The sequence below is a fragment of the Calonectris borealis genome, chromosome 16 (assembly GCF_964195595.1).
Source record: "Calonectris borealis chromosome 16, bCalBor7.hap1.2, whole genome shotgun sequence".
Classification (NCBI taxonomy): domain Eukaryota; kingdom Metazoa; phylum Chordata; class Aves; order Procellariiformes; family Procellariidae; genus Calonectris; species Calonectris borealis.
Window position 1 is genome coordinate 9,046,698 of NC_134327.1, and position 17,250 is coordinate 9,063,947.

Genomic DNA, 17,250 nt, shown 5'->3' on the forward strand with positions numbered 1-17,250 from the left:
AGATTTTTTATGCTGTGAGATATCACTGAAAAGATTAAGTTGTGCAAGCTCTGGGTATTTGAGTTCATTCACCTGATAGGCAGATTAAATATTACTGTAAAAGCTCCTATTAAGGAGTAAGGAAATAATTCCACTGTTAAATAAGTTACTTTTTCTTGGGGAATAAAATTTGACCAAAACTGAGATCCATGCATCAGAGATGTAAGGATAAGTGGTTACGGTTGAGAACATGGGACAAGAGGTAAATGAATACAAAACGAACTTAGAAACCTGGGACAAAGGGCAAAACTTTGCAGCTTCGCTCAGGCCACAGAAATTCCACATGGAAGAGAACTTGATCAAGAGTTTACCTATAATTTTGTTCCTAGTTTGTGGATAGCTTCATCCTTTGTAAGAACAGAAAAAAAAATTAATCTGTATTTCAACAGTCACTCACCTAACCTTGTACTGAGTTTAGTAACTTGTGTTTAGTGGTTGCAAAAGGAAAATCAATAGATGGACCCAGGTTTTAGAATCATCATAGGCCTCCAGGACTCCACTGGCTCCTGCTTTGACTGCGGGCTCTTCCAGACACAAGCCAGTTTTTTTTTCTATGTTTGACAATCTTCATGGGCACTTACGAGAAGCCTCTAAATAGCATTAAAATTTTTAGAGTTGAGCACAGTTCTGAAGCCATCTTCTAGAGTGCTGAAATAATAATAATAATACTAATACTAATAATAATAATAATAATAATATAAAAAGAGAGAAAGGAAAAAAAGAAGAGTAGCAATGGAAAGGAAGAAAGTAATTGGACTTGAGAGCTTTTAGGATCATTATGGTGAGTACAGATGGAAGAGGGCATTTACAGCAAGCAAATGTAGAAGTGTCTAAATCAAATTTGGGGACCTACGTAAGGGATTCCTGAAGTGAAGGTTCTTCGGATATATGTGGTGAATGGATATATCAGTCAGCAACTGTTCAGGCTAAAGCAGTGAGAATCTTGATGGAAGTAGTTTGGAAACATCCTTTAGCTCCATGTGAAGGAAAAGGAATAGAGAATCAGCTACTTGAATGCTTTGGTGTAAGAACCAGTAACCTTCTCATAATGCAAACAATAACATCTGATGTTGTGTTTGACTAAGGAGAGTTGTGGGCAATTAGCAGCCCCAAAGAACACATCAAGAATGTATAAAGATCTGCTGAACTACAGACAAGATGCCAGATCAGTACTGTACATTAAGTCCTTAAAAAGCTGGTGGTAAAAAATGTAAGAAAGCAGGAGGGGGAACTTCACATTTAATTGAACTGTTAAAAACATCAGTTTGGCTGTGACTAGCCTAAGTGACTTCAATTAGTAACTCATCAATTCATAACTGAATTGTCTTTGGATAATCTCAAGATTTTTGTTGTTGTTGTTGTTGTTGTTGCAGGATTCATAGCAACAATTCTGCAAATTTTCTTATATAGTCTACAATACATCTATGTACATCATCTTCTGCCATGAAGTTGTTGTTTAAATTACAGACTCTAAAATCCTTATGGACTCTGAAGCCTCCTAATAGGACTTTCCACGGACACTCCAGGCTGCTTGCCTCTGATGTATATTCACAGTACGAGTCTGTCAGGCGGGGCGAACAGGAGATACCAAAGTACTTTAACTTTGCAAGTGACGTACTGGACAAATGGTCTGAGATTGAAAAGGTAGATGATCTTTTGTTGTGCAGATGAGATACTTTAATTTGAAATTTCATTTGAAATAAGTTGGGGTTTTTTCTTTATCAAAAAAATCAGTTGCCAAAGCCAATTTGCATTGGGAAATTATACCAAATCTCATTCTTTCTTGCTTTATTTTAAAAGTGTCTCTGACCCACGGTGCTCCCTATGTAGGTAGAAAAAGAAATGGTAAGTCCCTTTTGACTTTGATTTAACCTCGGAATGGCTGTGCTTATTCCTTCTGCATACTGTAATATTAGATATTCACATAATGAAAATATAGGTAACATAACAATAACGTTGCATGCTAGGGAAAATTTTCCTACAAATGTTTAATTGCCTTGCTCCAAAGTGGATTCTGCATTTGTCCAGATGGCCTGTAGTTAAAGACCGCTTAACTCCCCTCTTTCTGAGCAATCAGACTAGAAAGAGTCGTGGGATATCATGTTGTCCTGTTGTTTTATTTTGTCCTCTGCCTGTGCTGCTTCTGTTTAATAGTATTCCACAACTCCATCCAGAATATCAGGAGTATGATGTGAAGTATTTCATGATATCTGTTACTTTGTAGAAGCATTAATGCTCAGCATAAGGCTTAAACTGAAATAGGATCCAGACTAGGACTTGAGTCTGAAGACAATTGGGCTGGGAAACATTTCAGGTTCAGAGAAGGAGAATTTATGGAGAATATCTGAGCTTGATCTCGATCCATTAAGGACAAGGGAAAAATAATAGCTTATATGCCAGTTGTGAAATACTCAGGTTTTCCGTAATTTGCAGATATTTGTGCATTATAATTTCATGGTCTTTCAGAAGAAAATGTTTTGGTTTTGAATTCCTATGTTTTGTAGGCTGGAAAGAGACCATCAAACCCTGCCTTTTGGTGGGTAAATGGAAAAGGAGAAGAAGTGAAGTGGAGCTTTGAGGAGCTGGGGTTCCTGTCTCGGAAAGTGGCCAATGTGCTGACTAAAGTATGTGGACTGCAGAAGGGGAACAGAATTGTTGTGATCCTGCCGCGAGTCCCAGAATGGTGGCTGGTGAATGTGGCTTGCATGCGAGCAGGTCAGTGAGCATATCTGAGACTGGTAAACCTGATTAATGCAAATCAGTTGTGAGGATCAAGTATTTATATGGTTTATAAAGGAAAAGTAATGTAATAATCTAGTGAGTGGCCTAGCTACCAATTATGCAGGCAGTCGTGAAGGATTTGCAGTAGGATGTGCAGCAGGCATGGAGATGACAGGGAAGAGCCGTGGAAGTCACCAGAGGGGTCCACATTTCATTCCTTACAGGACAGCTCAAGCAGCTGCATTACTCCACTATAACTGTTTGGCTTGGGAATGCCAAAGCAAATTCATCTGAGGTCAGTTTGGGAATAGTTAATAGTTTAGGTTCTTAGAAAAGAATTAGATGTCAAAAATGCCATCCCAAACTAACTTTATTGCTCTTTCAGGAATTGTCTTAATTCCAGGAATATCCCAATTATCAGCCAAAGACATACTATTTCGACTCCAGGCGTCAAAGGCCACGTGCATCATTACCGATGACAGACTGGCTCCTGCTGTGGACTCAGTGGCATCTGAGTGTCAGTTTCTGAAAACCAAGCTAATCGTGTCCAAAGGCAGTAGGGAGGGATGGCTGAACTTCACTGACCTGTACAAGTGAGTATGAGTTAGTGACACTGCAGTCATGATGCAGAAAGGAGACCTGTGCTCCACAAGTGCTCATTTACAAGTATTCATCAACTACGAATACTCATCAAATGCCAACATTAAGGTGTTAATCACAACTGCTTGATTGCTGATCCACATCGGAGTTGTTTACTAACAGTAGTCTCGTTCTGGGAAGTTTCTATCCTGTTCTTAAGGAGAAGTCTGTCTGTGAGGAAGTGTAACTCCACATTATTTTAGTGTAATTTGATGAAAAACTTCTGTGAAGCTCATTTGGGGTAGGAGTTCTGCAACATGCAATACTTCATTACATTCTGAAGCCTGTGTAAAGTAACCATTGAAGTCACGATTGCATTCTCTGTTTTAAAGAAACCAATCTGCTGACCATTCCTGCGTCAAAACAAGTCTTCAAGACTCAATGAGTATCTTCTTCACCAGTGGAACCACAGGTTCTCCAAAGATGACTGAACATTCCCAGGGTAGTCTTGGTTTCAGACCCCTTTTAAGTGAAAGGTATGAAAGTTTTGAGCCTGGTTGAACATGGAATAATTGAAGCTACATAGTAGAACTGATGAAAAATTACTGAATAAGAAATACCAATGTACGGCCCCAATCCTTCTCCTTCTGAAATCGGACTAGAAACTCCAGCAAATTTCTAGGGGAGTAGGATCACCCCCAGTGTTTCCATTTTTCAATGAATCTCTCTTACCCTTTCTTTAGAGTGGTTCAAAGGACAGCCATCAGCTGGGAATACTTTAACGCAGAGAACCAAGAGATACCATGCTGTTTGGGCTGCAGAAAGCTTTGTGACATGTGTAGATGAGCAGAGGCAGAGTTTATGTTGGTTGCACAGACTGCCCTCGTCCCTCAGCAGCCTTAGAACTGAAACACCTGGTGTCCAACACAGCATCCATGAATGCTGCTGCTTCAGCCCTATCTTTCCTACCTAGTGGAAAGTCACTTTATTGAAATTCAGACTCCTCTGTTTCCCTTACTCAATCCTATGTTTTGACTGACATCATATATGTATGATATACATATGTGTGTGTGTATATATGTATCTTTTCATACAATTTTTTCTGCTCTATCAGGTACTGGTTGGATTTGACCCCCTCAGACGTAATATGGAGCACAGCAGACACAGGATGGATACTAGCTTCACTGGCATCTCTTTTTGATCCCTGGGTTTTTGGATCATGCATCTTTATACATAAACTACCACAGATTGAATCAGCAGCCATCCTAAATGTAAGACAAAACTCATGGAGATGAGTTTTTGCGCAGAAAGGGCGCAAAAAAATAATTCTTAACAGCATCCATAGATTTCATGAGGGTTGTGTCCATAGTTGTGTTTGAGATGCTGTATCCGTTGCGTAAAGCCCCTATTTGCATTTTTAATGTACACAGAAGGGGCCAAACCTGCAGTTCATTCATACATTTTGCTCATAGCTGGTGAGCACATGAATGAAAATCATCCAAAAGCAGCACTAATTGCTTGCCTTTTGTTCTAGTTGACTGTGGAAGTAATATCAGCTTGTATTATTGGAGACTGAAACTGAAGCGTTTCTCTGCCCACCCTGGCCAAGATGAAAGTGAAAACCTCCCTATAATGCAGACAGAGACAGTCTTATTCTGCCCGTGCTCCCAGCTGTGCAGTCTGGGGTCGTGTAGACACGTTAGCATGGGATTTTATCCGATCAAATATACTGTGAATCTCTGTATATTACACCAGCTGTAGGAGGGTTTCTTACCCAACAGAGAGCTTATGGTGCTTTTACATAGAAAGCAGAGCTACATTTGCCCCCTGTATCACCTGTTTACTGTACATCCACAAGGCAGTTGTTTTGTCTGAGCTTCATATGTCCATCTTGTTGTTTAACTCACTAGACTCTCTGCAGATTCCCCATTGACACGCTGGTTGGTGCTCCAACGTTGTTTCGCATGCTGGTGCAAAATGATCTCTCCAAGTACGTCAAGAAATTATTTACTAATGTTTAATTTATCCTAACTAAACTTTAGTGATCTCCCAGATCTAGCTGCTTGGCCCAAAATAGGGTAGTAATTTAGTTTAAAATATCCTTCGTGGAAAGACCGCCATACAAAATTTGTGAGTTTTGCTGAGTTTTATGATCAAACGTAGAGAAACTTTCCCTCAGAAAGTTGAGACTTTCACTACTGAACTTGTCAGCAAATCCCTGAGGGTATGAAACTGAGCGCCTGTTAAATTCTTTATCATAATTTCCAATTACCACATTAATTGTCCGTGCTTTAGGAAGGACTCTCATCCTAGAAAGTCAGTGTCAAGGTAACTGTGAGGGAGCGACTTGTTGTGGCAGTTGTACGTCATCCCCTGCTCCAGTTCTCGCTGCCTGCCCCTGTTCCTTCCTTCCCTCTTGCACTTTCTCACGTGGGCTGTTGCAGAGGGTCAGCAAGCAGGGCCCTGGCTCAGCACATCGCTCTGTGGTTAGTTATAGGCATGTCCTTAAATCCCAGCTGACTTCAGCAAAAATTTTACTTTATTTTTCACGTGTGTTTAACTCTGACTGCTACTACTCATATGTATAGCATAGAGCACAGACTTATATCCTCTCTGTGTCAGGAGCCAGAGGATCAGGAATCCTCTCATTTCCCCACTTCAGGGGACTAACTCCCGATAAACAGCTCTCCAGTATTATTTGTTTATAGTTGCATGCTCCTTGTCTTGCCCAATAGATTTAAGTACTGCCTCTCTTGTTTTTTAACACCTTGTGAAGCTACAAATTCCTGAACCTGAAGCACTGCTTGAGTGGAGGGGAGCCACTCAACCCAGAAGTCATGGAGCAGTGGAAAAGCAAGACTGGGCTGGACATCTATGAAGTATATGGGCAGACTGAAACGGTACATCTGTAGGGTCAATATTCTATTAAATCTTTGTAATTCCTTTTTGCTTTACGATGTTTTAATGTTTGTTTTCAAAGAACACAGCCTATTTCTTCCTTCATGTTTCTGTGAATGTTTCAGTAATCTCCTCCCCTGATAACCTCTGAAAGAACACCCTTTCATGGCTCTCCTCACAGAACCTGCCAGAAACATGGGTTGTTGGAAGGAGATGTGCTCTAATATTTCCATAAATGTCCTTAAGCAAATTCCAAGTGACAGTGACAGTCAAGAGGGCAGAGTTTGAATCTAAGGAAGAAGACCGAGGGCATCAATTCTTCACAGATAATGGAACAGGATTCTTTCAGGGAGTTTCTTGATTTTGCTTATCGGTACCATACAGCACCATACAGACATACAGGATCCTATAAATCTTAATTCCTTACTTTGGAATTATTCTAGAAAATGCATTTAATGAATTGAATGTGAATGTAGCAGTTTTCTATTGCAAAACTTTGTTTTGATTTTGATTTTTACAGGGAATAATCTGCTCTGTTTTTAAAGGAATGAAGATTAAACCTGGATCAATGGGGAAAGCAGCTCCTTTTTATGATGTGCAGGTTAGTTGGCTGCTCTTTAGATTCTTTCATAGGGTTTTTTTGGTTGGTTGGGTTTGTTTTGGTTTTTTTTCTGATTGGACTAAAGTATGTGTTGTTTTTCATTCTAGATTGTAGACAAAAAGGCTAATATTCTGCCTCCAGGACAACAGGGGGAAATTGCTGTCAGAAGCAAACCTATAAGACCGCTTGGTTTATTCTCTGAATATGTAGTAAGGACTTTATTTTATTCCTCACGACCACCAATCTCCCCAAAATCTCTCCAGTTGCATAGTGGTGGTTCAAAAGGCTGAATATTTTTCACCAGTTTATTATTTATTACCAGAGTAATTTGTTTGTTTGGATTGGTGGATGTTAGAAAAGGAAAGAGAAGAATTTGCTCAATATTGAGTTAATGTTTTTTTTAAAGAATCAAAATGTTTTTGTTTTTTAAACCTATTTTATAGCAATGTCAGTACAATTCTTCAACATCCTTGACTGAAAAATGAAGTTCCAGTACATTTAACATTATGTGCGTTATAGCGTAACGTATAGCTAATGCATGCTCAAAATCTAAACTACTGTTTGTAAACCACTTTGAGGATAACCCTAAGAAAACCGCAGAAAGTGAACGTGGGGATTTTTATGTCACTGGAGACAGAGGGACTATGGATGAAGATGGATATTTTCAGTTTATTGGAAGAGACGATGACATCATCATTTCTTCAGGGTCAGTTTGCATGCTTCCTTTCTTAATCTGCCATTGTATAATCTTACATGTTGTGTTCCTGGTGAACTTGTCCATGGTAGTCCTATGATGAATGTATTGACCTCTTAACTTAGGAATACTTGCTTTTATTATTAGCTTTTCACAGACCTGCCGTATCGTCTTGGTGATGTCAGTGGCATCTCTGTATTCCCCTGCAAAATCTCATCTGTTTCAACAAAGAGCGAAGACTTCCATTGGCACAGGAGGGATTTTAATCTAGTTTGGTTTTTGACTAAAATTGAAGGACATCTCTATCAGACTCAAAGAGCATTGAAACATTTTATTTGTAACATGTTGAAATAAAACAATTGGATATTGTATGATGTGATACCATAATGTGGCATCAGCTGGTACTGCAGACCCCAGCTATCGGGGTGGGATGGAGTTCCAGCTTAGGAGCCAGAAGGAAGGGGAAGAGATAGAGAGCTATCCACAGCCCCAGCAGTCCTTTACCACATGACCACCATGAAATGCTCCTACCTTCTAACACTGCCAACTTTCCCATTCTGCCTAAAGTTTCTATAGTTGGTTCTTGGTTTGGTTTTTTTTGTTTTTTTTTTTCCTTCAATATGACAATTAAAAAACATTCAGTACTGGTTTTCCAGCTCATAAATACAAATCCTACATTTTTCTTTCTTTACTTAGGTATCGCATTGGGCCATTTGAAGTAGAGAGTGCCCTGATAGAGCACCCAGCAGTAGCAGAAACAGCTGTTGTCAGCAGCCCAGATCCCCTCAGAGGAGAGGTAATGATGCTCAACAGTGGTGGGGGAAGCAATATATTTGTTTAAATATATAACTATATAAAGCAGTTCCTACTTTACTGAATAAGGTACAGCTCTAAGGCAGTCATGCCAGCACAGATAATCCTACTTGGGCTGATAGGCAAAATCCCTTCCCATTTACATGCCTTGACTCTTCTTAGTTTCTTTTCATCCCAAGAAGGTCGTCTCTGTGGAGAACATTACAGTGATGTTTTCTTTCCCCTTGTTGTTAAGCACTTGTCTATACACTGAAATTGTCTTTTCTGGCTGTCGTGGTGTAGCCAAAGTTATACTGTAACTGCCATAGCATTAGACTTGGGCTACATGTATGGAGAAAGCACAGTCCTGTGCTGGGATGACATGGGCCTACTGTCCTCAGTGTGCACTTCAGAGAGAAACAAAATGTCCCTCAGCTTCAGGGAGAACTCTGCAGAGACACCTCTTATTACTCCTCCTTCTTGGTCCCTCCTGAGAGGATACCGCAAATGCCCTTGCTTTGTAATGAGGGCAGGAAAACAGTGCTTTCAGCTTTCCCTTCTGCGCATACATGTGCAGAAGCTGGGCACAACCATTTCTTATATTGTGCTGGTTTCTCTCTTCCTCCCTTTTGCATGTCATGACTCTGAGCAGCACTGCTCACTGGTAACCTGTATATCAGCTCCTAAAAATGGATGGTAACTGGATAACTTTTGTTGACCTTACCTTACAGGTTGTGAAAGCATTTGTGGTCCTGTCCCCGACCTTTTCATCCAGTGACCTGGAGAGCTTAACCTGTGACTTGCAGGAGCATGTCAAGAAAACTACTGCTCCATATAAATACCCTAGAAAGGTAAATGCTTCTGAGGAGAAACTTTAAACCAGGGCACCCTTCCATAAATCTCAGGAGAATTACTATTTGGATTTTCATGATTCACCCGAAAGAGAGAGTGGTAAAGATTCAGGTAGAGCACTGGCTCCAGAAAATCTTTCCTAAATAACATTAGTATGCATTTGAGTTAAGTGTTTGTTTAAATCTCTCAAACATTTCTAGGCTTTGTATGATATCCTAGTTAGATCTGCATGTTCTAAGTCAGGTTCGCAATCATAATTCTCCATTTTGTATTTAATCTTCAACCAAGCACTCTCTGGTGACTTTAGGGTAGTAACTGACTGAATAAGTTTTTATCTTCCGCTCCTCACAGTTAATAAATAAGAGGAAAGCCCAGGAGAATACACTTGGTGTTTCCCAGTTATCCCAGCACTGCAGGATAAGGCACTAGCAGTGCCTTAGTTCACTTGTGCAGAACTCATAGGAACTAAGGACCATTGAAGACTTTGTGCCAATAACATCCCTTTTTTCTTCTTTTTGTCATTCATCTCTGACCTCTGATACCATTTAGGTATTCATCCTTCTGTTACAGTACTCGTGTTACAGTACTCAGTTTGGGTAGCTGGGAGGCAGCTACACAGATGTTTGGCCATCTAGGCAGCTAAAGAAATTGTTTCACAAGTGGCACAATGCGCTGCCTTGATTTGGCTTGGACTTGATCCTTTAGGCAAGCAGTTCTTGCTGATGGGAGTCCTCTTAGTTTTCCACATTTTCTGAGAGCCAGTCCTGGAAAATCAACTCTGTAGAACATGCTACATTGTTTTCTGTCTTTTTTTATTTAGGTGGAATTTGTCCAAGAGTTGCCAAAGACAGTCACTGGGAAGATCAAGAGGAATGAATTAAGAAACAAAGAGTGGGGACGGATGTAGCATTGTTTGGAATTTAACAGAACTTCTTTCATTCCATTAACACTATATAAATTTCTCTGATATAACTGCCCTCCTTCTGATCTATTTTGTTAAATGCCTGAGCATCAAAAACTATAGATAACACCAAGATGTGATGTTTGTGCCTGCTTGCAAAGTTTCTAATGTCAGTACCACAGTTTCAGTTCCTGAAGCACTGCTGGGAAAGGGAACAAACCATACAACTCCATTCTGGTCCTGAATGTCCAGAGGTTCACCAGAATTTGGCTGGTGACCCATCTCTTTTAGATAGCATCCAAGCTCAGTGAAGAGATACTGCTGATATCGATTGTCTAGCTCCAAGATGCAGAAAAGCCAGGCATGGATGTGGTTCAAATGCTCTGTCCTTAAATGCAGCATATTTAAACTGAATGCCGCCCTGCTATCATTTACTGGAGATGGAAAGACTCATCTTTATTGATACCACCATGTGACCTTCATAAACCTTTCTTGTTTAATACGTGTGTTGATGACAAGCAGTGCCAGCTTCTCCCATACTTTATCCACAAATACTCTTTCATACAGAAGTAGCTTCGTTGCTTGCCCTCTGTTCTGATCTTCTCACACAATAGACAAAACTCCTGTACCACTTCTGGTGGTCTTTAATATGAAGTTTGCTGTTGGGCAGGTGACCTAATTTGTAGAACAGACCGTGGTGCTTTGCCATAGTAGATACTTGCTACAGGACCAGTCTATTTCTGCAGCCACTTAGAGGTGAAACCAGTGAAAAAAATCCCTTGATCTGGTTTGGATAATCACATCTCTGTTTAACATTTAGCTCTTATCTTTATGAAGAAACATGTACTGTAGTGTACACACTCTTACTTCTTAGAGTTGCACATGCAATAGTGGGCCAAACTTTAAGGCTATAACAGTTCTTAGCTGTTAATTCTCAGGTTTTTTTTAATTTTGTGTACTCAAAGAAGATTTCATTTTCTGGCATGAATTTTCATTATTTGACAAAAACATCTCCAGCCTTGGAGTCCTCTTCTGTTCATTAAATAAGAAGAAATTGCTGGAGAACAATAGCATCTTTAGGCAGGAAAGAAGGTCTTTTACAGCTGTGTCTTACTCCCTGGAGTTCTCTGTCTACTGCAGCTGTAACGTGAGATTTGGAGAATTCTAATTTTGAGAAAGCAAAATATTTTATTTCTTGAGAGTAAACACTTTGCTCATGTCAGTGAAACAATTTCTGTACTAGCAACTGCTGAAATGAAAGCAATTGTCAATAAATACAATGTTTACTTCTTTCTTTTTTGACAGTAGCTTCATTTTTTGTAATGCTCCTTAGTATTTCACAGAGATTTCAGAACACTTTTCACTATTTCACTCCTAAGGTTTCTAGGAGCATTAGATTACATGATTATAAAACTAATCATTAGTTTCTTTAATGCACTTGTTTGAGCATGTCTCTTGTCGCTGCCTCAAACTCTTTTCTGTACCCAGTTCAGTTTCCTTTAAAAGCCATGTACTCCTGGGCCTTCCAGGGACTCTACATCTAGATCTTTCTGCTTGGTTTCAAACAAACAGATATTTAAAAACAACAAAAAGCGGACAAAACAACAAAAAGTCTGCAAAAAGTGAAATGATAAACAAGTGTACAAACTGGAATTCAGGACCCCTGGAAACTATCCTTGTCTCTGCAGTTAGCTGTTTGGGCAGTTAAACTCCAGTAATGTCTGAGGATTGGGAGGTTGATTTTTCCCCCCTGCCCCTCACGAAATTTAAGGACCTAAAATCAAGCAACTAAATTTAGAGTTGGGGAAGTTCAGAGCCTTAAAAAAAAAAAAGGTCTGAATGAAACTACCACACTGAAGACAAGAGTTTTACCACAGATTTCAGTGGGGACATGACTCTTCACTCTCTAAATTTTAGTGTGAATCATGAGAATAATTTGCTCCAGGCTTCAATGCTAGAACTGTCATCTATGGTGATCCCTTGCTTAGCTGACTTTAGAAACTGGGTTTCTGTTGTGCTCTAGTACCCAGTTTTTTGCATGAATGGGCTGGGATCAAAGTCAAGCTGACTGCTAGGTTATTCATGCCACGTGCTGTGGCTGTAGGCTGTGAAGTGCTCTGCTCCATGCTGCGGCAACCCCTTACCATTGATATTCAGTACACTTCTGTCTCATGTTCAAGGTAGATGGTTTGTTTAATTCTCCTCTTCTACCCAGGATCAGAGAATCATTTCCTCTGATCCATGCAGAATGATTTCAGAGACACCGGCTTGCAGCTGCAAGCAGCTGAAAGCAAAATACATCTCTCTAGCACATGGCTTGCTTTTGGAGCCACAAAGTTTGAAACTTGACTGGATTGTATCATTCTGGCTGAAAAATACAATTTTCAATAGGCTAGCCTTTCCCTTTGAGACCTCCTCTCCATCTCTCTTACAGCCCAGCTTCAATTTGATGTTATTCTCAGAGACAATAGAAAATGTAATACGTGCATCAGAAAAGGTATTCTGTATCAAATATATTCTGAGGCATCACTTCCTGAGAGTTTAGCCTCTCATCCAAAGCCTATGGAAGGGACATGGTGACTTTGGTACGTATGATCTCTATAGGGATTACAGAAGTGCAACATTATGATGAGGTTGCAAAACAACCTCACCCAGGTGTTAATGCTGCCGGTGCCTCTGCACGTTTTGCCTAATGTCTGCAAAGATGATGCTGTTCTCCCTTGTTGTATTAGGATGACAAGGAAAGAGAAATGGATCATAAGGAGGAAGTCATGTTCTTGAGACTCTCTAGTCTTCAGCCTCGTGCTTCAGAAGATAATTGGCCCTTTCTTTTGGTGTTTTATGTGTGTTTAGAGTGGGCAACACAGCTGTTCTAAGGACAGCAAACAAGTAAAATAACTGATTACAGTTCTTTTAGAGGACTTGTTTCCTTCTTTTGAAGTTTTATAAAGTAGAGAGAAATTTTCAGTTTCAGCTGGGGACAGGGAACATGTTTCCTTTTCCATGTTTTCCCTTTAGTGGTCATATAAATTTTTTCTGGTTTGGGATAGTGGCAGCGCAAGTCCTGAAAATGCATTGCTACAGATTGGGCACTGGCAGTTTTATTGCAGCAAGATTCAGAATCCACATTTTTGGTGGTGGTATGAGAACCATGTGTAGGTGTCCCCTTCTTTTGATGGCATGTCTCTTGTCTTCTAACCACTAGCCAGGAGTGGAATACTCAGTGCAAGGTTGGGAGTACTTGGCATGTTTTTAAACTGTGAGGCATGTTATTATACATAGCATAAGACTACTAAATTGCACAAGCAATGTGCATTTATACTGACGACTTTTGAAATAGTAAAGACTATGTTGAAATAGGTATGAACATAAGACCCCGTCTTTTGCTTTAACAACCCCTCTGAGGTAAATGAAATGAGAATTAGGATGATATTCACTATGTGAGAAATAATCCTTTCATATATGATGCTATCATACATCATGAGAAACTAATAAATTGTAGAAATTCATAGTACATGCTTAATGTTGCATGTATACATATATACTCTGTGTGTGTGTATATATATATACTGTGTGTATGTATTTTGGCACATAAAGTTGCTCTGCTTGCATTAGTAAGAAAGTTAATATTTAGTTTTATGTCTAGAAATCCTTAATACATTTCCAGAATGTGTTTGGAACTTGGTCTTGCAGATTTGCTGGATGGTGATTTTTGTGACTTTGCGTGTGTTATTTTAGCCAGTCCACGGAACATTTTATAAGTGATCTACAACTTCATCTCCTTTCCCACAATATAAAAATTTGGAATAAAGCTGTAACGAAAAACAGAGCAGCCATTAGGTGAGTTTGGTTTTAGTTATTCATAAGGCTTTTCAGATTGTTGATATAAAACCAATTATTATGCTAATACTCGATCTGAGCCTTAATAGTCCCCCTGTAAGAATAAAAAAGAACACAATTTATAAATTAAATGGATGTAAGCGTATCTGTGTGGGAAAGATTCATTATTGAAAAGATGTTTGGCCATCACATTCAAGTATTAGATTTAAGATGCAGACCAGAACTCACCATCAGTGTCTGAGCTTCCATCAGCTGTGGCAGAGCAACAGAGTCCAGCGGCTGCTTGTTTCCTAATGGATCCCTTTACAGTGCTAAAATCCAAAATAAAGTTATCTTCAGGCACAATCTCAAGGCTTCTATTGAATGTAGAAAATGAAATCCCCTATAAGAGCTAGAAGTTTGTTTAATGTGATTCTACCAGAAGAAAAGCAAACAAAATTGTTGTGGTCAAATCCGGCTGCAGCAGGGTCTGACTGCCAAGGAGCCCATGCTCCACGCGGCTCCGCACTGTCAGGTCAGGTTCCCCTTGAGAGAGGCAGGCTGCGAGCACCACGGTCCTCTGCTTTTTAAGGCCTCTGTGAGTGCCACACATTTCTGATAAATGGGCTCAACTGGAGAAGGTAACACCCTTTGCCTCTTAAATTTGGATATTTACACTTACTTCCAATGGGTGATACAGCATGTGGGTACATTTCCAAAAAATGTTTATCTCGGCCTTTTATGATGCTTTCATAAAAGAAGATCAGTATTTGTTTTCCTGTGGTACTTGCTAGGCAATCAGATGCAGCAGCAAGGCTATTTGCTGGGTAAGGGGCCAGGTGTTCACAGCTAGATTCTTTAAACCTCACTGTATTATTACTATTATGGTCAGACTGGCTAGTCCTGGATAGAAAGCATTATTTTCTTAGTAAATGAAATAACAGAAATTTGAAAGAAGCAGAGAGCACACCTTGTGTGCTTCCCTTAATCACATTAAATACTTCCCTTACCTTACCCCTTTTCCCTTACCATGCTTATGATCTGCAGCAAAACAACACTAAAGCTAAACTGTTTCTACTAAGTGACATGAAGCTACACTCCTGAGAGATTCCTAAAGGAATCAGTCCTGTTAATGAATGGAAAGAGGATTATGTAAATTCACAATGTCTACATCTGCTTAACCCCATTTACAAATTCCATGTTCCTATTAAACACTTCCTTTGTAATTTTTTTCTCGTCATTACCAAGCTTTGGATGAATTTGAGTTGCTGGGATATACTATGGGGTCTGTCTGATACAGGCTGGATAAAATTTGACTATTCCACCTCATTTTCTCCATGGATTCAGGGATCATGCATCTTTTCACATGGCAAGCTACATTATGATGCAGCAACTATTTTAAATGTAAGAATAAAAACAGTGTGTCATTGAAAGCAAAAGCTGTTGTTAATGCAAGGCATGAGGGGAGACAGTGCTCCCAGTAGAATGGAAATTCAAAAACACAGATTCAATTGTTGTACCACCTACAAACATATGGATTGATCTAGGGCAAGTTACATCTCTTTGTAATACCACAGATTCTTTTTTGGTAAAAATGAGTAATGAAATCTCCCTCTCCACTGTAAACCATCCTGAGGCATGCTCTGTTCCCACCAAATTATGGTGTCACCGTCTCTGATTTTTTGCTTGGTGTTTGCTTGTTGGCGTGCCCATGACAAGAAGCTTCAGCAAATTCGTAGTAAATAGAACTCCTCTTCTTTTTTCTTTTTTTTTTTTTAAATGCCCATTTACATTTCCTATCACCCAATATTTATTGGATGATGTTGCAGCGTGATCTTACCAGGTATCTATTCCACCAGAGCCACACTGCAGGCTGGAGCTTTCTGCCTTAGTCCCATCCCACATGGAGTGTGTCGTGCACTGTCAGAGTATAATCATTTCAAGCTGGGATCCTCATGAAGGCCTGCAAAATTGCCATTTCTGCTTGTATGCAGCTGGACCTTAGATTCAAACCATATTCTTTCCTTCAGTGATTCTAATGCATTTATTTCTTGGGGTTTTTTTCCCAACATATACGAAGTTACAAATTCAAGAGCCTGCAATACTGCATGAGTGGAGGGGAGTCAAACCACCCTGCCATGATGGCAGAGTAGAAAAATAAGGCAGGGTTAGGTATCTATGAATGTTGTGGCCAGACTGAATCAGTATGTTTGCAGTCACTCGCATACAGTGTATATCATGTGGAAATATCATTACAAATGTCTAAGGTAGAAGTTTCCTGGAGAAGATTTTTAACTCAGACCAGACTGTTCCATGGTGCCACTTCAGTGGTTCAGATGAGGAGAAGCTCCAAGTCCTATAAATCCAAGTTTATGGATTTGCTCATCCCCCTACAAGAAATACTAGTAGAATGCTGACACTAATGACCGTGTAGCCAAGAACACTGCTTTTCTGCTTCGCTCATACTGATATAAATCAGTGAACATTTCTGAGAAGTAAATGGAGCCAAATTACAGTAAAGCAAATCTAAATCAGAAGCATTTCAAGCCCAGTTGATTTAATCTGGAACACTGCTTTGAATGAAAACAGGATTTTTCCCACTGAGTAGGATCTTTCACTGATGTAGGTCAATGCTGATTTCTCTCAGATGTGCTGATTTACATCATTAGATAAATGAGTAGTGTACTTTAAAATCACAGTGAGAAAACATGTTTTTAAATGAACATCTTTTATTTCTTCTAGAATTGTAGATCATTTAGTGAGTCAGCTGCAAAATTATCCATTTGTGTAGAATAACAAACCACATAAAGTCAGTTTTCTTTTTCAGGGTATTGTACGTGCAACTCATGAGGGGATGCACATTAAGCCTGGTGCATTAGGAAAAGCAGTTCCCCCTTACGATGTTCAGGTACTTTGATGAGTGTAAAGCATTCTGGTTATTACAGTCTGAAATAAGATAAGGTCATGGCAGGACTGTTCTCCGTCGAGCAGCATATCACCTAACTCCTTTTATTTTAGGTAATAGTTGAATACATGAATAGATGAAAATGGTAACATTCTCCCTCCAGGAGAAGGCGGCAACCTTGCCATCCGGATCAAACCAGCAAGGCCCTTCTGTCTTTCTGCTAGATATGTGGTAAGGAATCAAACACATTTTGGGGAATATTTTCAGTTCACTGGTGACTTTTGAAGTGCCTCCCTCCAAACATGTATGCTTAGCTTACGAAAATCTGGGTTTTTCACACAGCTCTGAAGGCATCATAACTGATCTCAGAAGCTCCGGGTTTGGTTTCCCACTGAAACCAAGATTTCAGAATTATTTGCCCAGCTCTGCTTCTTAATACCAAATTCTTA

General features: G+C 39.7%; 1 protein-coding gene across 1 annotated transcript; it reads left to right on the plus strand.

Annotated features, from left to right (window-relative positions):
- Positions 1–613: 613 nt before the first annotated feature.
- Positions 614–11,370, plus strand: LOC142089101 (acyl-coenzyme A synthetase ACSM4, mitochondrial-like). Its single transcript, XM_075165141.1, has 13 exons — positions 614–1,683; positions 2,544–2,754; positions 3,146–3,353; positions 3,732–3,875; positions 4,454–4,610; positions 5,250–5,329; positions 6,116–6,239; positions 6,758–6,838; positions 6,946–7,047; positions 7,417–7,544; positions 8,229–8,328; positions 9,056–9,175; positions 9,997–11,370. Exons 1-13 carry the CDS (start codon positions 1,483–1,485, stop codon positions 10,081–10,083), a joined length of 1,743 nt encoding a protein of 580 aa, XP_075021242.1. The 5' UTR covers positions 614–1,482; the 3' UTR covers positions 10,084–11,370.
- The last annotated feature ends 5,880 nt before the right edge of the window (positions 11,371–17,250 follow it).

Excerpts from the sequence above, each read along its gene's own strand:
- LOC142089101 (XM_075165141.1), top strand. The coding sequence starts at position 1,483 with ATGAAGTTGTTGTTTAAATTACAGACTCTAAAATCCTTATGGACTCTG. Across the intron at positions 6,240-6,757 it reads TATATGGGCAGACTGAAACG|GGAATAATCTGCTCTGTTTT; the intron begins GTACATCTGTAG and ends TGATTTTTACAG. Across the intron at positions 7,048-7,416 it reads GTTTATTCTCTGAATATGTA|GATAACCCTAAGAAAACCGC; the intron begins GTAAGGACTTTA and ends AACCACTTTGAG.